At 42.4% G+C, this 22,980-nt stretch overlaps 2 protein-coding genes across 3 annotated transcripts in view; both read left to right on the forward strand.

Moving 5' to 3' along the window:
• Nucleotides 1-22,980, forward strand: part of LOC108516342 (AP2-associated protein kinase 1) — a 176,356-nt gene that overhangs the window by 141,717 nt on the left and 11,659 nt on the right. For both annotated transcript variants that reach the window (XM_017853775.1, XM_017853776.1), the window contains exons 17-18: nt 8,021-8,116; nt 22,503-22,604. In XM_017853775.1, the coding sequence (XP_017709264.1) occupies nt 8,021-8,116; nt 22,503-22,604 (198 nt within the window). The remainder of the gene's footprint in view (nt 1-8,020; nt 8,117-22,502; nt 22,605-22,980) is intronic.
• The window catches only part of LOC108516345 (uncharacterized protein FLJ45252), a 37,614-nt gene continuing 23,374 nt past the window's right edge, over nt 8,741-22,980 (forward strand). Inside the window, exon 1 of the mRNA XM_017853777.1 lies at nt 8,741-8,838. The gene's annotated coding sequence lies outside the window, so the exon portion shown is untranslated. The remainder of the gene's footprint in view (nt 8,839-22,980) is intronic.

Genomic DNA, 22,980 nt, shown 5'->3' on the forward strand with positions numbered 1-22,980 from the left:
CTCCCAGGTTCAAGCGATTCTCATGCCTCAAGCCTCCCAAGTAGCTGAGACTACAGATGTGTGCCACTACGGCCGGCTAATTTTTGTATTTTTAGTAGAGACGGAGTTTCACCATGTTGACCAGGCTGATCTCAAACTCCTGACCTCAAGTGATCCGCCTGCCTCGGCCTCCCAAAGTGCTGAGGTTACAGGCATGAGCTACCACACCCAACCTGATATGCATCTTTATAGACATATTTTGAAGCCTAATTTTTTCATTTAATGAACCTGGCACATTTCTCTTACATCATTAAAGAAGCCCCTAAAATATAATTTTTTTTTTTTTTTTTAGACGGAGTTTCGCTCTTGTTGCTGGGGCTGGAGTGCAATGGCGAGATCTTGGCTAACTGCAACCTCCACCTCCCAGGTTCAAATGATTCTCCTGCCTCAGTCTCCCGAATAGCTGGGATCACAGGCATGTGCCACCATGCCCAGCTAATTTTGTTAAAGTATAATTTTTAAAAAGTACCTGCATTAAATTCCATTGTATGGCCAGGCACGGTGGCTCACGCCTGTAATCCCAGCACTTTGAGAAGCTGAGGTGGGCAGATCGCTGGCCAACATGGTGAAACCTGGTCTCTACCAAAAAATACAAAAATTAGCCGGGCGTGGTGGCACACACCTGTAATCCCAGCTACTCAGGTGGTTAAGGTGGGAGGATCCCTTGACCCCAGGAGGCAGAGGTTGCATTGAGCTGAGGTTACAACACTGCTTTCTAGCCTGGGCAACAGAGTGAGATCCTGTCTGATAAAAAAAAACAAAACAAAAACAAAACTTCTAGGATACACTAGATGTATGATATATCCTAGTGTATTTAACCAATCACACCTTTCTTAACATTAACTTTATTTCAGTATTTACTATTATAAATACTTCAGCAATGAATGTGAATTTTTGAAAGTATTCTTTGTAAGATATAGAATTTGGCATGCTTCTAAAAGTGATCTTTTAATTATACTGATTGGTGTTTACTTTTAACCTTATCATATATTCTTTCTGCCTGCTTTCTTTAGGAATGTTAGTAGTTTTTCTAACCTCATAAATTTATTTGTGAATAGAACGTTGTCGTTTCATAATATTTGATATATAATATTCTCTTATTCTTATTTTCTGGATATTTTTAAATAGAAGTTTCAATTTCTTCTTTAACCAAAAGTTACTTATGTTATGTTTTCATTGCACTGTGACCAATATGGCCTGTGCAGTCTTTGCTGTAAACTGTACTGAAGGGCTGTCTGTGACCCAGTTTGTTATTCATTTTTAAATGTCTTCTGGAAATTAGCAGTTTCCGTGTCAATAAATATTAATCTACAATATGATTGTTTGTGGAAGAATGGTAACATTTATTTAATATCCTCTTTTATGAATATTTGCATTGTTACCAATTTTTCACCATATAAATATTCTTGAAGCTAAATTTTTGTTTATATCCTTTACAGTTTCTTTAAGATAACTTCTAAGAGACTATGTGCTAAATCAAAAGTATGTATGTTTTAAGATTTTTTATACATATTTTCAAGTTGTACTCTAAGAAAGCTATATAAATTTTATTTCAATTAATAGTGAATGAGAGTCATTTTCCCTACCATTTCTCCACCCAGCCCAGCACAGCCCAGGCCAAAGACGGTAGACAGAGAACCTTATTTTTATTTTATTTATTTATTTATTTATTTTGAGACAGTTTTGCTCTTGTTGTCCAGGCTGGAGTACAATGGCGCAATCTCGGCTCACTGCAACCTCTGCCTCCTGGGTTCAAGTGATTCTCCTGCCTCAGCCTCCCAGGTAGCTGGGATTACAGGCATGAACCACCACGCCAGGCTAATTTTGTACTTTACTTAGTAGACGGGGTTTCTCCATGTTGGTCAGGCTGGTCTCGAACTCCCGACCTCAGATGATCTGCCCGCCTCAGCCACCCAAAGTGCTGGGATTACAGACATGAGCCACCATGCCCAGCCAGAGAACCTTATTTACTGACCCATTTTTAGTTCTTTGAGAGTTGTGTTGTGTCCTTTGCCTTTTAGATTCATTTTGTAAGTGTTCTTCATATGTCACATATTATCCTTTCCTAGAAAATCATCTGCGGTTGTAAAATTTTTCATTAAAGTACAACAATATGTATGTATCTTTTAATATCTGTGTACATTAATTTTAATTGTATGTATCTGTGTTCCTCTTTTTCTTGGTAACTCTAGCTAGAGGTTGGATGTTTTATTATATTTTCAGAGACAACACTTAGATTTATACAATCTTCTGTTTTCTTTTTTATTATTTAACTTTTGCTTTTATCTTTATTACATTTTCATGTTTGTTTATTTGAGACATTGTCTCACTGTGTTGCCCAGGCTGGAGTGCAGTGGTGGGATCTCTGTTCACTGCAACCTCCGCCTCCTGGGTTCAAGCAATTCTCCTGTCTCAGCCTCCCAAGCAGCTGGGACAACAGGTGCATGCCACCATGCCTGGCTAATGTTTTGTATTTTTAGTAGAGACGGGGTTTCACCATATTGGCCAGGCTGGTCTCAAACTCCTGACCTCAGGTGATCCACCCACCTCGGCCTCCCAAATGCTGGGATTACAGGCATGAGCCACCGTGCCTGGCCATTTTCTTGTTTTTCTTCTATTTGCTTTGGTGATATTAAGAGGAACCCATAGTAATATATTTTCAAATTCTTTTTTAAAAAATAAAGTACTTGGGCTGTGAGTTTTTCTTCACAATTTGACAGTCATTTTCACCCAGCACAAAAGTGGGGAGGGAGGCTAATTATAATCTTCAGGGAGGCTTTGTCATGTGAAAATATTCCAATGTCCTGTTTTCTCTTTCTCCAGTTGCCTCACTTCAACCTTTGAAGTTTACTCTGTTTATTGAGAATGCTTTCTAATAAGTGTGTATTTCCCTAGTTAAAAAAAAAAAATGGAGTTGTGTGGAGTTTAACCATAGCTCATAAATCTTCGTATGATATTCTCATTATTATTTTGGAGTTATGCTTTTCATTATTAAGTAGTTAAAAATTTTTGTTTCACTTTTAGCTTTGTTTGTGTAAATTTTATAAGTATATTGATATTTTGGTGAAATTTGAAAGTGTTCCAAAACCAGTTCATGCTGCTTGAAGTTTGATATGCCACATAGTTGACCAAACATATCAAATGTGTGAAGCACTGACTGTTGTCCCTGAAAGAGAACATCGAAATGATGATTAGCCATGGACCTGGGTAGGATATAGTTTGTCTGGAAAGAGGGTCACAGAATAAGCCCTGAGAGTCTTCTTTGCTGCCGAATCCCAGAGTTTGGCACAATGTTTGGCTCCACACAGATGTGTTTAATGAATAAGAAGGGTTGCTTTGTGCCAAAGCTTAGGACCTTGGATTCACCAGCATTAACAATGAAGGTCCCTGATCATTTTCCATCTGCTCACCGTACCAACCCCAGTTTTAATGCCTAGTTCTCATCTATTACACATGGTTATGTTTCATTGTTTGTGTGAGCTGTTTTTTAATGAGATTTATTTTGTTTTTGTTTCTGCCTTTCCACTACTTTATATTTACTCTGAAGGCTGCAAATGAGTGTGTGTGTGTGTGTGTGTGTGTGTGTGTGTGTGTGTGTATTTTTTTAAGGGATTTAAAGACACAGCCACAAACATATTTGAGTAAAGTTATGACAGTAATAACATTGAACATGTATCAAGCACATGAGGCATGTTAAACCCACTGGGTAAGCACTTTTCTTGCTCATTATCTCAGGTGATCCTCACAAAGACCACCTGCTCAAGGGCACAGCTGGATAATGACAGAATAGAGATTTGTACCTGTAGCCCAGATCAAAAACTGTAGTTATATCCACGTCTCAGGAATCTCATAAACCAGCAACACTAAGCTTTTGCAAACATTAAAAAGTGTCTTCATAGTTTCCTCAGTTTATCTGGTCTTTTACTATGAACATTTGATATTTTCCCCTCTCTCTTGTTTGCAGTGTAAATGTTTCCTTTCTGTGACACCTTCATTCTTTACAAATGAAAGAAAATTATGTCTAGATCCCAGGAACTCATTTGCTCTCATTTGTACAAAGGGCATGATGACACCATTTTCTATAAATTTTCTAACTGAACTCAGACTGTTTACAGATTTTAAACCTTCTGACTGATCAAAGGAGAAACTAAGCAGGAAATTTCATAATGGGTTCGGGAGGATGGCACGGGGCTATATTAAACATTTGTATGGTAAAAGCTGCAAAAATGATGGACTGTGTCTATACATTGGAGGAAAAACCGGCAAACATTTAAAACTTCATGTGGTGCCTCTTTATTAATTAATAATATGTTTTCCTGTGTGTAAGTTACACATGTTCATTTATAAAAATGTGCAGAAATGAATAAGGCCCAAAGTAAAGAAAATAAAATCTTATAACCCCACCTTGAGAGAAGAGCATTTGCTGACATTTTACAGTATTTCTATCTAGAATTTTATTTCTGCATATAAATTTTTTTCAAATATGACCTACACCGCGTATTCAGTTTTACAGTTTGCTTTTTTTCTTTTAAATATGTTTCATTGTGTCATTTTAAAATATTTCAGGGACTTAGAAGCAGTTATTTTATCTTTCTTTTCCTCCTCCTACCTTTAAAGAAACTTAGTTTAAAACTCATTTTAATAACAAAATTATAGAGACTGAGAACAGAATAGTGGTTTCCAAAGAATAGTAACAGGAATAAGTGGTGGGTGTGACTACAAAGGAGTAGAATGAGGAGGTCTTTGGTTTCATGGAACAGTTCTGTATCGTGATTGCAGTGGTGCTCATTCTAATCTACACATAGAGTCAAGTTGCAAAGAACTATACACACAGGTGGAGTTGGTAGTGTGTCAGTGGGGGTTGGAGGTGACCTTGCCTCCCATCCCCACTTCCCAGGGCAGACCTGGAGATGAAGAGGGCAGATGCTCACAGTCCTGAGAGTCCAGTGTGCCAGTCACTGAGCTGGGTCTGGTGGCAACTGCTGGCACACTGGGGCTGACCGACCACTGGGTAGGACATAGCTGTGGAGGTGACGGAGGAGGTTACCCACTGAGGGGATGCCACTGCACCTCCCCATTCCCTTCTGCCACATCTGGGCATTAACACCCCAGTCTGTCCCTGTTGCCCTTGCCTGTTACCCATCTGGTTGAGCTGGGGCTGGAGGTTCCTGCACACCTGAGGAATGGTAGGCATCACACATGCCGCCTCCTCCATGTCTGGGCCTGGGGCACTGGGTTCCCACATTTCAAGGGCCTCTGGAGTGAAAGCCCATATGTCTTTGAAGCCAGGATGCAAAGGAGGCGGCCAGATTCCAGGTGCTGGAAAGGTTGCCGTTCCGTGCAGCAATCCCACCTTTGCCTTCCACTTTATCATGCATCTCAGACTACATCTTGCTGGCCCTGAGGAGGTAGCATTAAGGGTGGCAGAGGTGGCTGCTGTGACAGTGGCAGAGTCTATTCAAGAGATGCTGGGTACTGAGTAGGCAAGGGCAAGGGACTGGGGCACTGGGCTCTCGGGGGCAGGGGAGGTGGGAAGAAAGAGGCCTGGTCAGCCACTGACTACGAGAAATGTGGAATAGAGGTGGGTGGGGTGGAAACTCTACCACCTCATCACAGCTGCCCAGTAGACCCCAGAGCATCCTCCTCATGCCAGAGGCAGAACTGGAGAGAGACCAAGATTCAGAGACAGGTAAAGTCCAAGACAGGGAAAGAAGGAAATCAGAGCCAGGTGCCCACGGAGATGCTGCCAGTGATGCCCACACATGCCCAGCACTTTGACTCCTCCACAAGCCCATTTTACAGACACAACAGTGAGGCCAAGAGAGGTGAAAAGAAATGTCCCCCATCTGATGGCCCAGGCCAAGGGGATTAGTAGAGGGGATGCTGAGCCCTACGATTTCCAAATTCAACCCAGCACCACTCAGGCTGAGAAGGAGGGATTCAGGGGTCATTGAGAAAGACAGGGATGTCCAGGCAGCGAGATGAAAAGAGGCAGAGAGACATGAGTGGGGTGGGGTGAGGTGATGTGGAGGGAGAACGGAGCAGAGGGTGCGGGTGGGATCCCAGAGCCAGAGGTATGGGTGACCTCGACACTGAGGGAAGAAGAAAAGAACAGTACGCACATGCACAAATAGGGCCACGTAACAACCGGTGAGCACCGAGGAGCCTAGGGCCACAGTACTGTGCCGATGTTGGTGATCTCCGGCTACAGTTTATAGAAGACGTCATTGGGGGAAACTGGTTGCTGGGTTCACAGGACTCTATGTGCAGGAACTTCTTGTGATTCTGTATTACTTCAAAATAAAACGTTTTTTAAAAACCCACTTTATAGAAACAAAATTAGGCTTTTTTTTTTTTTCTAGAAAGACAGCTGACAAAGTGAGATTTTAATTAATGAACAAACTGAATACTAAAATGCGGAGTAAAGAATGATAATGTGTGGCCAGGCACAGTGGCTCATGCCTGTAATCCCAGCACTTTGGGAGGCCGAGACAGGTGGATCACAAGGTCAGGAATTCAAGATCAGCCTGGCCAACATGGTGAAACCCCGTTTCTACTAAAAAATACAAAAATTAGCCCGGTGTGGTGGCAGGCGCCTGTAATCCCAGGTGCCTGCCACCTGGCAGAGAGGCTGAGGCAGAGAATTGCCTGAACCTGGGAGGCAGAGGTTGCAGTGAGCCGAGATTGAGCCACACTAGCCTGGGTGACAGAGCAAGACTCCGTCTCAAAAATTAAAAAAGAAAGAAAAGAAAAGAATGATAATATAAAGCTGCATGTGGTGGTGTGTGCCTGTAGTCCCCAGCTACTAGGGAGGCTGCAGTGGGAGGATCGCTTGAGCCCAGGAGTTTAAGTCCAGCCTGGTTAACACAGCAAGACCCCAGTCTCTTAGAGAAAAAAGAAAATAAAAACAATGATCATGTGGAAACCAAGAAACCTGGCTTCTGATCCTACCTCTGGCTAGTCTTTAACTTTTAGGCTTCATTTTCTTTTATGGGAAATAAGAAAATTGTGCCAGAAAATTCTGAGACCACATCAAGCTCTGTTATTCCATAGGGTGTATAGATTTCTGTAAATCTATATTTTGCCAAATATAGAATGAATGCCAATCGTATGTTAAATATAGTACAGAGATTAGGGCTTGTCTAACTTTGCAATAGGCAAGAAGTCTATTTCTTCCCCTTTCTGTGTGTCTGCCTATCACTGTATTAGACATCATGGTGATATAGTAGGACTTAGTCCTTAAAGGACCTCAAGAGGGTGATAGATACATAGGAAGTACCTATACACATGCTAGATTACAAAACAGATAATGTTTGTTTATGCGCTAAAATGTGTGATATGTACAATATCTCCTCTAGCCATTCTGAAAGAGATACTATAGATTGCAGTATATCCAAGAAAGAAGTGGAATTTCAGACATATGAATACCCTGATTTTATCGTTAATTGCATCTCATAATATGTTACAAGGACCAGGCTGAGCCGGGCACGGTAGCTCACGCCTGTAATCCTAGCACTTTGGGAGGCTGAGGCAGGCGGATCACCTGAGATCAGGAGTTGGAGACCAGCCTGACCAACATGGTGAAACCCTGTCTCTACTAAAAATACAAAAATTAGCCATGCGTGGTGGTGGGCGACTCAGGAGGCTGAGGCAGGAGAATCGCTTGAACTGGGGAGGCGGAGGTTGCAGTGAGCCAAGATTGCACCATTGCACTCTAGCCTGGTGGACAAGAGCGAGACTTCATCTCAAAAAAAAAAAAAAAAAAAAAAAAGTCGGGGAGGGGACCAGGTTGAATATCTCATAGATACTTTGCTGTTCACTGGGCTACAGCCACTCGTCCCCTTTTATTCTAGGCTTAGACTTACTCTGTAGTTTGAGCTGTTGCATTAATAGAGGGTAAACTTACCTAGATTTACTTGGTGTTTTTGCTTTTCTCTTTTTTTCTCTCCTGATTCCTCCTTCCCCTCCACCCTAACTCCAGCTGAAAAAAGGAAGGGTGGGCAGACTGTGGACTCTGGCCTCCCGCTTCTAAGTGTGTCTGATCCTTTCATTCCTCTTCAAGTACCTGATGCACCAGGTAGGTAAATAGGAATGTTCTGAGGTTAAACAGCTTGATTTGCATGTCCCAGGCCCTGTGGAAAGTTCTGCCTTAAACACCCCATGAAAAGGATCTGAATTCCAAGCCCTAATAATAGGCTGCTGTTGCATAGTTTTACTCAATAAGAGGGGTAAACTTGTCTTGGAGGGTACTAGCCCTTAGCAAAGATAAAATCAGTTCAGGTTATCCCAGATTGATTTCCATATTATATCAGTGTTCAGTTTTTCATCCTTGATGGTGTTAAAGGTGATTATAGCAATGGCGGGGAGCCTGTAAGCACGTGATAAAGTGAGCAAAATATGAATAGTGGTGGTAGTGTGATAATGGGATTGTGGGTGACTTTTGTTCAGTTCTTACTTTTCTATAATGCCTTTTTATTTTATAATATAAAAACACANCGGGGAGGGGACCAGGTTGAATATCTCATAGATACTTTGCTGTTCACTGGGCTACAGCCACTCGTCCCCTTTTATTCTAGGCTTAGACTTACTCTGTAGTTTGAGCTGTTGCATTAATAGAGGGTAAACTTACCTAGATTTACTTGGTGTTTTGCTTTTCTCTTTTTTTCTCTCCTGATTCCTCCTTCCCCTCCACCCTAACTCCAGCTGAAAAAAGGAAGGGTGGGCAGACTGTGGACTCTGGCCTCCCGCTTCTAAGTGTGTCTGATCCTTTCATTCCTCTTCAAGTACCTGATGCACCAGGTAGGTAAATAGGAATGTTCTGAGGTTAAACAGCTTGATTTGCATGTCCCAGGCCCTGTGGAAAGTTCTGCCTTAAACACCCCATGAAAAGGATCTGAATTCCAAGCCCTAATAATAGGCTGCTGTTGCATAGTTTTACTCAATAAGAGGGGTAAACTTGTCTTGGAGGGTACTAGCCCTTAGCAAAGATAAAATCAGTTCAGGTTATCCCAGATTGATTTCCATATTATATCAGTGTTCAGTTTTCATCCTTGATGGTGTTAAAGGTGATTATAGCAATGGCGGGGAGCCTGTAAGCACGTGATAAAGTGAGCAAAATATGAATAGTGGTGGTAGTGTGATAATGGGATTGTGGGTGACTTTTGTTCAGTTCTTACTTTTCTATAATGCCTTTTATTTTATAATATAAAACACATAATAAAATTAGGAAATGTGATAATAATTAATAGGGAATGTGAGTCAGGAAACCTGGGTTCCCTTCCAGCCTCTGCCCCTACCTGAAAAACCTTCTGGGCTTAGATCTTCATCGGTGAAGTGCATTGGACTGCAGGAGTTTCAATGTCTCTTGTAGTCCACCATATCTCAGTTTTAAGTAGCAGTCTAAAAAGTAGAAAGTGGTTGGTGTGTTCTGACGGAAAGAACTTTTGGAACAGGGACTGGATGCTTCCCATTTGGAGTTCAAGTTGCCAAAACTTTTCCTTCCAGCCTTCTTCCCCTACTCTTTTTGGTGGGAGGAGTGATGTGGGAAAGAGTAGCCTTCCTTTCTCTTATCTGTCAGTCTCTTCACAAAAGCAAATTGTTCCAGCTCCTTAGAAGCAGTTGACAGTTGTTTTGCTTCTGATCATTTGTCCTTTTTTCCCGCTGTTGCCCCTGCCAACTCTTGACCTTGAACTGATAGGACTGGCTTGGTTCTTTTTCTCTCCCAAAATATTACAGGTATTTGATTGCTTGCTTCAAGATTGGAGTGATTGCGATGTTCATATCCTTTACCAAGTCTTCCCACCATCACTTACTAAGACAGACTGCAGCTAGGGTACCAAGGCAGTTTTTTTATTTTTTATTTTTTATTTTTTATTTTATTTTTATTTTTTTTAATTTTTTTTTTGAGACGGAGTCTCGCTCTGTCACCAGACTGGAGTGCAGTGGCCCAGATCATCAGCTCACTGCAAGCTCCGCCTCCCGGGTTCACGCCATTCTCCTGCCTCAGCCATCCCGAGTAGCTGGGATAACAGGCGCGCACCTCGCCCAGCTAGTTTTTTGTCTTTTTAGTAAGAGACGGGTTTCACCGTGTTAGCCAGGATGGTCTCGATCTCCTAACCTCTAATACAACAAAGAAGCCGTCTCGTCCCGAGTGCTGGGATTAAGGCTTGAGCACCCGCGCCCGGCCTATTTTTTTATTTTAGACAAATTTGTTTACCCCTCTAAGGAGAAGCAAGCACTTGCCTTGATCAGGTGGTACTCTATAACTGAATAGCTTACTGGACCTAGATGTAGCCTAAAAATATCGAAAACCACTAAGGAATGATTCAATACAGGGTAGTTAAAAGGAAGAAAGGAATGAAATAGAGGCGCTTTCTTCCTTTGCACTTTTCAGGTATGCCTGGCAGTACTTGGACAAGTTCCTTTTGAACAGAAGGTTAGAAAAGTGTGGGCTGTAAACTCCAGCTGGGGCTGACTGTCTTTTCCTCCCTGTTTTGGTAATCATGGGATCAGACAAGGGAAAGAGGTGATGGAGGCATTCTCATTTTGACACCCCTTCAGGTTCTTGCTTTGCTGTTGCTTAGGTAGCTCATGGGCTGCAGAAGCCAGGAGGAAGGCCTCTTTGCACAGGGCAGAGGATGAGGGCCCTCAGTCAAGTAACTGTCCTATGCAGCTGTCACAGGAGTCCTCTGGATCAGGGTTGAAGAACCAGGCACATGCCCCAGGTGGCTCAGGAAATCGGCTCTAGCTTGTGGAAATGCGTCTGGGGCCACCAGAGCCAGCTGGCTGCCATCCTGCCTGCCTTCTTGTCATCTTTCCTGTCTCCTGGTCCTCCATGCTTCTTTCATCCCTGTGGATTCCTGCTGAAATGTTACTGGTATACACTTTAATACCAATTAAGCCAAGACCTCTCTTGGGTTTCAGTGGAAAGATCAACTAAAATGAGACATTTTAATAGAGAACTCCAGGAGTGTGCTATTTACTTTCTGCTCTGTCAGACCAGACTCATCTGTTGAAAACATGAGTTAGACAGTTAACTCTTTTGTGTGCTGGCGAATTCTCATATCACTGAGTGGGGCGTAAAATCCAGGCTGCTTACTGCAACCTGCAAGGCCCTAAGTGGTGTGGCCCTTGCCTGCCCCTCTAATCTCAGCTGATAGCGCTCTTCCTCTCCATCTTGTCTTTCCTCCAACAAGCTAAGCTCGTTCCCACCCCAGGGACTTTGCACTTGCTGGTGCTCAGCTTGGAAAGCCTTCCCTTCAGCTTTGTTCCCTTGTGTCATTCGACTTGTGGGTCTCAGTTTAAATGCCGTCTGCTCAGAAGGCCCAGTGTGGTCCAACGGGCACTCCCAATCACATGCCCTGGCACTTTTTCTTCATAGAAGAAGTCCTTATCAGGACATAGTCTGTCTTTCCCCATCTTATCACTGTCTGAGGGAGGGGCCTCATCTGTCTTATTTACCACCTGTATCAGCTGTGCCAAGGACACTGCCTGTATTCACTCAGTGAGTATTTACAGATCAGACAAATGAATGAAATAAAACCAGAGGCTGGAAGCCTTTAGGTGGCCCCATTACGCTCTGTTTCTATCCCAGCTCCCGGGCACCAGACGACTGGCTCCATAGCCTTCCATCTGCACCTCTGCCAACTCCTGGGCAGTCCCCCCACACCCACTCTTTGAGAGTGAATAAAGGAAGACACAGCCCACAGTGTCAGGCAGCTGCCAGCCCCTGGGCTGATGAGAATAATAGCTAGGCTCAGCAGGTCCTTTAGCCCCGTCCTTTCACGGTGTCCTGCAGAATTGTGCTAAGTATATTATATTACCCACGGTGGCTTTGACTATTCTGCTTATTTTAACATTCAGCCTGTAGCACATTCAGTTACACAGCTTCTATATCAAGGCCACTGCATCCTTTTTTTAACATTTTTAAATATTGAGTGAGGAAAGGGCTCAGGGTTCCGTGTCTCTGGAACCTGGGGAAACTACAAATTTGGTTTTACCCCGCAAAAAGCAAGCAGTCTGTTACACCACCATCCCACTATGGACACCAGTCAGATTTTTTGCCTGGTTTTCTTTCTTTGTTTTGTATACATGTTCATCTTCTACTCTCAGCTATACTGATGATAAGAATCATGAAAGGCTGGGTGTGGTGGCTCACACCTGTAATCCCAGCACTTTGGGAGGTCAAGGCGGGTGGATCACCTGAGGTCAGGAGTTCGAAACCAGCCTGACCAATATGATGAAATCCCTGTCTCTACAAAAAATTAAAAAATTAGCCAGGCATGGTGGCATGTGCCTGTAGTCCCAGGTACTCGGAAGACTGAGACAGGAGAGTTGCTTGAACCCTGGAGGAGGAGTTTCCAGTGAGCTGAGATCACACTACTCCACTGTAGCCTGGGCGACAGAGCAAGACTCTGTCTCAAAAAAAAAAAAAAAAAAGAATTGGCCAGGCATGGTAGCTCACACCTGTAATCCCAGCACTCTGGGAGGCCGAGGCGGGTGGATCAGAGCTCTGAGGTCAGGAGTTCAAGGCCAACCTGGCCAACATGGTGGGACCCCGTCTCTACTAAAAATACAAAAATTAGCTGGGCATGGTGGTGGGCACCTGTAGTGCCAGCCACTCAGGAGGCTGAAGCAGAAGAATTGGTTGAACCCGGGAGGCCGAGATTGGAATGAGCCAAGATCGCGCCACTGCACTCCAGCCTGGGTGACAGAGTAAGACTCCATCTCAAAAAAAAAAAAAAAAAGACTCGTGGACTCTCAGTCTCCTGAAGACCATGCCTTTCAATGACTTTTAACATTTTTATTTTATACTTTTAAAATGATCACATACAAGTACCTTTGATCTTACAGATACTGGGGAGTGGTAGGTGGTAATGTCAAGTAACGCCCTCATTGTGTGGGTGAGGAAGTGAGGCCTTAGTGTTGTTCTGACTGTGCTCGGCCACACATTCCTTCTCTTGCCCACAGTCCCCAAACAGCGGATGTTTCTTTTATCTTTGGGACAGTTCCTAGATCAATAAAGCCTTTGACCAGAGAGCTAAATTTAAGGCTTTGGGAAATATAAAAATAGATTTGAAACTGTTAGACCTGAGTTCTAGCCATTAGTGGCTAGGTGATTGTGGTCAAATCACTTAAATTGTGCGTTCTTATCCTTAAAATTGGCAATACTAAAACCTACCTCATGGGGTGTTCTCAAGGTTTAGATGAAATCATATATTAGAAATTTCTATGTGAATTTTAAATTACTATAAAGATGGGAAATGCTATTTCAACTTTGGTTCTACATCCCTATTCCCAGTGGGGCAGTCCTAGTTATCATAAAGTGGTATTTTTCTCTTGTTGAAATTAAGCTTGCTCTTAAGACCTTTAACTTTTGCACAACTGAGAGCCATTAAAATAGATTTCCTGGATACAGTGATTGTCAAACTATGGGTAAAGGGCACTGGATAATTATAGGTTGGTTTGCTGGTTTGTTTTAAGGAACGCTTTTATTTTTCAAAGCATTATAAAACCAATTTTCTTAGAAGGTCTGGAATATGAAAATCATAGCCATGAACATTTGTATGCTTACAAAGCTGCCAAATGATGCATGGCTAGTGAGTCTCAGAGTATTTCATTGATGCTCAAATGCTGCTTGTCCATTTATTTGCCTTCTGTATACATTAGGAAACAGATAAGCTACAAGTAGTACCAGCGTTTTAAAATATGGTAGAAAAGAGGCTGGGCCAGGCTCATGCCTATAATCTCAGCGCTTTGCGGGATCAAAGTGAAAGGATCACTTGAGCCCCGGAGTTTGAGATGAGCCTGGGCAACATGGTGAGACCCTGTCTCTAAAAAAAAAAAAAAAAAAAAAAAAAAACATTTTTTTAATTAGCCAGGCATAGTGGTGCATGCTTGTAGTCCTAGCTACTTGGGAGGCTGAGGCAGGAGGATCCGTTGAGCCCAGAAGTTTGAGGCTGCAATCAGCTATGATCACACCACTGCACTCCAGCCTGGGTGTGACAGAGCGAGACCCTGTCTCTCAAAAAATGTGTGTGTGTGTATGTACACACACATAGATATATATTAGAAAGATTGAGGAATTTTCTCTGAAAATTGGGGACAATATTTTTAAATCATTCTTTAAATTGTAGTAAAATGTACATAATGAGATTTACCATTTTAACCATTTCTAAGTGTACAGTTCAGTGGCATTAAGTACATTCTTGTTGTTTTGCAGCCATCACTACCATCCATCCACCCACCTTTTTTCATCTTGCAAAACTGAAACTCTGTACCCATTAAACAACAACTCTCTATTTCCCCTTCTCCCCAGCCCCTGGCAACCGTCACTCTATTTTCTGTATCTATGAATTTGACTACTCTAGGAACCAAATATAAGTGGAATCATACAGTATTTGTCCTTTTGTGACTGGCTTATTTCACTTAGCATCATATCCTTAAGGTTCATTCATGTTGTAGCATATGTCAGAATTTTCTTCCCTTCTCAGGCTAAGTAATAGTCCATTGTATGTATATACCACATTTTCTTTCTCCTTTCATCTGTTAATCGACACTTGGATTGCTTCCATCTTTTGTCTTTTGTGAGTGACGCCGCTGTGAACATTGAGTGTACAAATATCACTTCCAGATCCTGCTTTCAATTCTCTTGGGTATATACCCGGAAATGGAATTGCTGGATCATATGCTAATTCTATTTTTAACTTTTTGAGGACCACTGTTTTCCATAGAGGCTGCATCATTTTACATCCCCACCAACAATGCACAAGGATTTGAGGAAACGATTTTTATAACAACTCTGCAGTACTGATCTCGGTTTTCCACAGACTAAGCAAGAAGGCAATCATTGCCCCATCAGCGCTGCTTCTTAGAATTAAAATCTTTTTTTCAAAAAGTGCCTCTTGGTTTATGGCACTTCATCATCTCTTGAGAAGTTAAGCAAGAGAAGCTGTGTTTTCTCAGTGGTTTGTCATCAAGACGGGCATTCTCATAACTTTTGGCCTGGCATCTTCTTCATTTCCAGTTGCAGTCTCGTGATACTGAGAAGTCCAAGGTTGGTCATAATATGTGCTTTTACTCTGGAAAGCTTATCTTTCTGCAGATTTAAATCTCTAAAATGAACTTGGAATGGGGCATGATGTTTGACTTTTGCTTCCAACTTGTAGATGTCACAAATGCTTTCTCAATGCTAAGAACTCTTAAGAGTGACTAGACTTCATTTTATTTCTTTTTTAGGGTGACTAGAGTTTTAGAACATCATCTCTCATCATGAAACTTCAGGGCTTACACCCCAGTCAGACAGAACATAGATTTCCAAAGCCACAAGGCTGGAGCAGCTGTGTCCTCTTTTTTGGTGGGGCTTGTATTCGGCCCTTCCACGTCTGTCCGTTCAGCCTGTTGTACTCCTCCTGGTCATATTCTTAACTAGAGTCAGAATGGGCCTTGAGCAAGCCCTTGGTTTTATTAGCCTGTATAAGTAGATACCTGTCCTCTTTTTTTTTTTTTTTTTTTTTTGAGACGGAGTCTCGCTGTGTCGCCCAGGCTGGAGTGCAGTGGCGATCTTAGCTCACTGCAACCTCCGCCTCCTGGCTTCAAGCGATTCTCCTGCCTCAGCCCCCCGAGTAGCTTGGATTACAGGCGTGCGCCACCACGCCTGGCTAGTTTTTGTATTTTTCATAGAGATTGTGTTTCACCATGCTGGCCAGGCTGGTCTCGAACTCCTGACCTCAAGTAATCCACCTACCTCAGTGTCCCAAAGTGCTGGGATTACAGGGGTGAGCCCCCAGCCAGCATCTCTTTTGATATTTTAAGAGAGGGACTGGACATGGTGGCTCACTCCTGTAATCCCAGCACTTTGGGAGGCTGAGATAGGTGGATCACTTGAGGCCAGGAGTGTGAGACAAGACTGGGTAACATACAGGGACCCCATATTTTCAAAAAAAAGAAAAAGTTTTAAGTTAGCCAGGCATAGTGGCATGCATCTGTAGTTCCAGTTACTTGGAGGCTGAGGTAGGAGTGCTGGGATTACAAGCGTGAGCCACTCCGCCTGGCCATTTTATTTTCATTTTGTCAATAAGAGAACTTCAATCTAGAGAGAGTAAGAGATTTGCCCAAAGTACTACACAAACTTAGTGCAGAACAGGTCTCCTGTTCTTAGTACCTTGTCTACCTCTCTGTTAGACCGTCCTGCCTCATCCCCACCTTTCACTTTATTCTAACAGTTCTGCTTATTCTGTTCTCACCCAAGGCACTTGAGTAAAATATGGAGCTTGACCCATATTCGCTACCGTAATCACAGGCACCTCTGGCCTAGTGACCCCCTAGCCCATCTAGTCCTCTTACTTAAAAGAGACGTTAATCCCCTTTTATGTACCAAACGCTTTATTTATACACACGCATTCATTCTGATAAATACACCCTTTTAATCCCAACAACACTTTAAAGTAGTTCATAATCTGTTTACAGCTGAGAAAATTGCTTAGAAAAATCAGGCAACTTAAGTTCAGGCTCTTTTACTCTTTATTTTTTGGGATTTTGCAGGCCCCAACTAAAATTCCAAAAATGTATAGTATCACAATAAAAGGTAAAAATAAATCAATAAAATGATACTCTCTATCTTTTTTTATAACTTCCACTTATATTCTAGATTTAGGGGATACGTGTGCATGTTTGTTACCTGGATACATAGCATATGATGCTGAGGTTTGGGGTGCAACTGAGCCCATCACCCAGGTACTGAACGTAGTACCCGATAGTTATTCAACCCTTGTTCACCTCCCTCAGACACCCACACGCGCGCGCACTTGCACACACACACGTTTAGAGTCTGGAGTCAGTTCTAAAAATATCAGAGTAAGCCTAAAAACTAATGCAAAACTTGGCCAAGCGTGGTGGCTCACACCTGTAATTCCAGCACTTTGGATCACCTGAGGTCAGGAGTTTGAGACCAGCCTGGCCAACATGGCGAAACCCATCTCTAATAAAAATTTAAAAAATTAGCTGGGCGTGGTGGCAGGCGCCTGTAATCCCAGCTACTTGGGAGGCTGAGACAGGAGAATTGCTTGAACCCAGGAAGCGGGGGTTGCAGTGAGCCGAGATTGCGCCATTGCACTCCAGCCTGGGCAACAAGAGCGAAACTCCGTCTCAAAAACAAAACAAACCAAACAAACAAAACTAATGCAAAACTGGACCATTTTCTTCTCTTCAGAATTGTCCACTGCTTTTCACAAACATTTCTTAGGAAGATTAAATCATTTCTAAAATACAATTTATAAATAATTTGGGGGTTTCATTGGTCTGTCCCCTTAAATAATTGAGAATAACAGTGTCAGTCTTTGTACATTTCAGGTATGAACTGTCCCAGAAGAATAGCTTTTGCCTTTGCATCCAAAGAAGCTACTTCTCATAACTCATGGGGAAAAAAGATCTTTGTTCATTAGACAGCACTAAGTCACGATATGCTGATGTGAAGTTTGATGGTTTTGGATCTTAAGAAACACTTCTACAGTTTCCTGCATTCAGCACTCTCTTCTCTGTGCTGTACTTCTCCATGCCTCATCACGATACTTGGCTTCAGTGTGTTTCTATTAAGCTGTAAGAGAAAGGACAGAATTTATAAAACAAAGGACATCAGGGCCAGCCCTTGATGCAGATGGAAGGCTCCAGGCTCCATGAGTTATAGACTGTCAGCTTCCTATAGCCTTTCTTGCGCCTCCCATTATATCCTTTTCTCAAGTTCTTCATTTACAATGGCCAGAAATGACCAGTAATAGCTTTAGATGTGACCTCTTCTAAGAGTCCTTTCGTTTTTAAGCAATCAAAACTTTAGTTAAACCAGAAGAATTAATCTCTAGTGTGGTCAAATATCTGAGCCTTAGAATCAGCTAGCTAGCTCTCTTGCCTACTTGCGAGATCTTTGGCAAGCTACCTTAACTTTCTGGAGCTGGTTTCCTCATTCATAAATGAGAAGGCTGAATGACATAAGATATGAGGTTCTTTCCAGTGCTAACCTGTCTGATAACATTACCATTGTCCCTGGGGCCATGTCTGTGTGAAGACTCATATTCCTTTATTGATGGAGATAGGCAGACCCCTAGACAGCTACAGAGAGAACTTCAAGGACGAGTCCAGGCTCTACCATGTCTATTCTGTGACTTTGGGCAAGTCACACATTCTCATGGTCTCTGATCTTCATTGTGTTAAACTGTATTAGTATTCCCAAACCCGGGGTTTTTGAATAATGAATGAAACTATTTGATATTAAGCTCTACAAATGTAAGTGATGTCCGTCATTGTGATGGCACCTGAAGGCCCACTGAGTCACTGGGAACCTTCCCTCCCTGTGAGAATCCTGGGAGTCCAAGCAGCTTTTTGCACAGCTGTCCACCTTACATAGATGTGGCCTGTGCTCTCACTCCCAGCTTTGTACCTGGTATTGTTCTGTCTGCAGCTCCTCCCTCCGACATTTCTTGTATTTGCGTATTCCCAAGCAGCCGTGACCATACAAGTTATCTATGTGAATAGCCTGTTACTTTGAGGTTTGGTCAGAAAACAAACCTCCCTAAATTAGGCAGTTTACACCATTCTGTCTCGCCACACAACACGTGTACACTCATGTACTTCTTTACCCTCCCACATGCTTTTTGCTCATGACTTATAAAAATATTAGATTCTTGAGCCAGGTTCAGTGGCTTATACCTGTAATGTCAGCAACTCAGGAGGCTGAGACAGGAGGATTAACTCAGGCCAGGAGCTCAAGACTGTCCTGGGCAGCATAGCGAGACCCCATCTCTAATAAAATAAAAAATAAAAAAAATTAGGCGAGCATGGTGGTACATGCCTGTAGCCCTAGCTTCTCAGAAGGCTGTGGCAGGAGAATCTTTTGAGCCCAGGAGTTCGAGGCTGCAGTGAGCTGTGATCGTTCCATAGCACTTCAGCCGGGTGACAGAGCACTATCCTCCTATCTCTTTAAAAAAAGAAAAGGAAAAAAAAAAAAAAAGAAAGAAAGGCTGGGCTCAATGACTTCAGTGACTCACATCTGTAATCCCAGCACTTTCGGAGGCCAGGGTGGGTGGATCACCTGAGGTCAGGAGTTCGAGACCAGCCTGGCCATCATAGTGAAACCCTATCTCTGCTAAAAATACAAAAATTAGCTGAGTGTGGTGGTGCACACTCGTAATCCCAGTTACTGGAGACTGAGGCAGGAGAATCGCTTGAACATGGGAGGGGGAGGTTGCAGTGAGCCGAAATTGTGCCATTGCACTCCAGCCTGGGTGACAAGAGTGAAACTCCATCTCAGAAAAAAAGAAAAGAAAAGAGGGAAATTCTTCTTCAATTCCTGTTCTTTCCACCTCCCCAGTCAAGCCAAAAGGCATAGATGTGGCAAGGCATCTGAGGGGAAACCAAGAACTGGGATACAAAGGTTTGTAAGACCCTTCCCTGCCTTCAGTCATGTTTAAGGGCTGCAAGAGAATTGAGTGCAGGATGCTCCAGAAGATTCCTGATGCGGCAGGAAGGTGGGGAAAAGCTTAGAGGAGATGGTATTGAGTGACAAGTAGAAAAAAGTAGGGGGAGGCATCTTCATTTTACAGATGAGGAGATAATGTCAGAAGGTTAAGGAACTGTGCCAGAGTCACAACATGTCACCAGAGAAGCTAGAATTCAGAATCTGAAAGAATGCTAGCCTGAAGTTTTGTACCAAGATAAACTGCTGTATGAAAGACAAGCAAGTAATTTTGGGTCATTACTTTTTATCCATTGCTTTCCAAGATTGCAAATATGTAAGTGCTAAGTTAAAGGAAGCAAATAATTTCATTTTTTTAAGTGACAGTTTTTTGAGGAGAGAGGAATGAAGCAAAAACTAGTGTTTGGAACAATGCAAAGTTAGACTTTTTAGGAAAACCATCTTATTTTTACCAGTATGCTGAAAATTATTAGAGATATTTTTCACATCTTATAATGTCATATACAGTGTAAGGTTAATGCTAATATAATTATACTTGTGTACTTGGTTAGTGCCCTGTGAGGGTTTTTTCCTGCAACTGAAAAGCTTCCTTTTTTCTTCCTTCCTTTTTTTGTTTTTATGTATTTATTATTTTATTTTATTTTTTTGAGACAGAGTCTCACTCTATCACCCAGGCTGGAGTGCAATGGCACAGTCTTGGCTCACTGCAGCCTCCGCCTCCTGAGTTCAAGCAATTCTTCTGCCTCAGCCTCCTGAGTAGCTGGGACTTCAGGTGTGTGCCACCATGCCTGGCTAATTTTTTTATTTTTAGTAGAGGCAGGGTTTCGCCATGTTGGTCAGGCTGGGACTATAGGCATGCACTACCACACCCGGCTAATTTTTGTATTTTAAGTAGAGACGTGGATTTCCCCATGTTGGCCAGGCTGGTCTCGAACTCCTGTCCTCAGGTGATCCATCCACCTCGGCCTCCCAAAGTGCTGGGATTACAGGCGTGAGCCACTGCGCCCAGCTATCCTTCCTTTTTTTAAAAATATAAACGAGGTATAAGTGAGAAATGTAGCTTATTGTCATTTAATTCAAAGTTACCTATATTCCATAGACTCCAGAGATGGTGAATTGGCTTTGCATATAAGTCTTTTTCTGCAGTGTGTTAATTATACTAAAGCAAATTATCTTGCCAAAATTCTGAAATCCATCCTTTTGTTTGACCTGTATAGTTACAGATCACCTAAATCGAAGATCACCTAAAATTTGGTTCCTGTTTTTCCATGAATATCAATTTATTTCTTGCTTATCTCAATTCCCAAATGGCCTAGAAGAATACAGATTTGTTACAATGTTATATACACGTTCTTGGACTTTAAGTCACTTCTTTTTCTCAAACAAACATTTTAATTTTGGTTATCTTAATGACATTTCCATGGTTTAAAAGAACATTGTTGACATGCCTTTAATTGGGCAAGTTACAGAATTTATGTGATCTAAGTCTCCTCTTAACAGGAAATATGAGCTCTAAATTCCCTTCGTCCTGTAAGATTCTATGATTCATTATTTTGTTTCGAGTTAATGCTTTACCTTTAATTGCTTAAAGGTAAATAGAGGGTTCTTGATGGATCAGGGCTAAAAGAATCATTTTAAGTTACCAGGTGTGACAAGTCTGGTGGCTCTGGCATCCTTTTATTTCTTGGCCAGAAGACATCAAGAGTAATCCATTTTCGGGCTTAAGTGAATGTTGTGAGATTTGACCATGGAATAATATGACTGCCAGCATGTCACAGGTGCGCAGTTGGCAGACAATAAATGATCGTTGAAGTCAACTTAGGTGTGGTTGAATTGATTATCTTGGTGAGTTATAAACTGTTCCTAAATAAAGTCCCCCCCAACCCCCCAAAAGAGAGAGAGATTCAAAACTAAGCCCAGGAAGGAAAATGAACGTACAAATATTTATATGCAGATGTTTATGGCAGCTTTATTTTACTAGCTTAAAACTGGAAACAACCAAATGTTTATCAGTTGGTGAATAGATCAACAAAGTGTGGTACAGCCATACGATGGAACAGGACTCAGCAGAAAAACAGCAAACTATTGATATTTGCTACCACACAGATGAATTTCCTCTCAAAGGCATTATGCCACAGGAAGGAAACCACACTCAAAAGACTACATACTCTATGGTTCCACTTACTGGAAATTCTTTAAAAGGCAAAGCTGTAGGGACAGAAAGCAGATCTGTAAAATGTTACCAGGGTCTGTGGTGAGAGGAAGGCACTGACTGTAAAGGGGTATGAAGGAATTTTCTCAGGTTTTGGAAATGTTCTGTATCATTTCAGTGGTAATGATATGAATGTATACATTTGTCCAAACTGACCACGTTGTACACTTAAAATGGGTGACTTTTATTTTATGCAAATCACACCTCAAATAAAAACAAGCAGACACACCCAGGGCAGCATCTTGAATGCCTTACAAAGTGACTGCTTCACTTGAGGAAGTAATCTTTTTTTTTTTTTTTTTTTTTTTTTTGAGACGTAGTCTCGCTCTGTCGCCCAGGCTGGAGTGCAGTGGCCGGATCTCAGCTCACTGCAAGCTCCGCCTCCCGGGTTTACCGCCATTCTCCTGCCTCAGCCTCCCGAGTACCTGGGACTACAGGCGCCTGCCACCTCGCCCAGCTAGTTTTTTGTATTTTTTAGTAGAGACGGGATTTCACCGTGTTAGCCAGGATGGTCTCGATCTCCTGACCTTGTGATCCGCCCGTCTCGGCCTCCCAAAGTGCTGGGATTACAGGCTTGAGCCACCGTGCCTGGCCAGGAAGTAATCATTTTTAAACTTCCAATTTTGAAAGCCTGTTGTTAACAAGATATTAATAGCATTAATTTTTATGGTGAATCTATACCAAATATTGACCCCTAAAATGTGTTTGCATAGAGAATAGTGAATGATCCGCTGGCTTTAATATCTCATTACATTTTGCTTTCTTTTGTCTCTCTGCCCAACGTAGAAAAACTAATTGAGGGACTCAAATCTCCTGACACTTCTCTTCTGCTCCCTGACCTCTTGCCTATGACAGATCCTTTTGGTAGCACTTCCGATGCTGTAATTGGTAAAGTCATCATCTCTGTTTCTTCAGTCATGCATGATATGTGTGCCTGTTTCAAGAATGACAAGTACCTAGTTAACCAGTCCCCGGGGAGTAGCCCTGCCACCCCAGAAGCCAAAGCTATTTAATGTCACTTGTATCACTCCAAATGAAGTGTTTTCCCTGCTTTTCAGGGGTACAGCTCTATTTTTTGCCTTTCTTGATATCTTGAGATTTCTAAAGTAGATCTCTTATGAATGAGGAGGAATGGGAAAAGTTTCACATTTAGTTAGAAAAACTTCAAAAAGTTGGCCGGGCGCGGTGGCTCAAGCCTGTAATCCCAGCACTTTGGGAGGCCGAGACGGGCGGATCACGAGGTCAGGAGGTCGAGACCATCCTG

Source organism: Rhinopithecus bieti, unplaced genomic scaffold (genome assembly GCF_001698545.2).
Source record: "Rhinopithecus bieti isolate Rb0 unplaced genomic scaffold, ASM169854v2 scaffold_36315, whole genome shotgun sequence".
Lineage (NCBI taxonomy): Eukaryota > Metazoa > Chordata > Mammalia > Primates > Cercopithecidae > Rhinopithecus > Rhinopithecus bieti.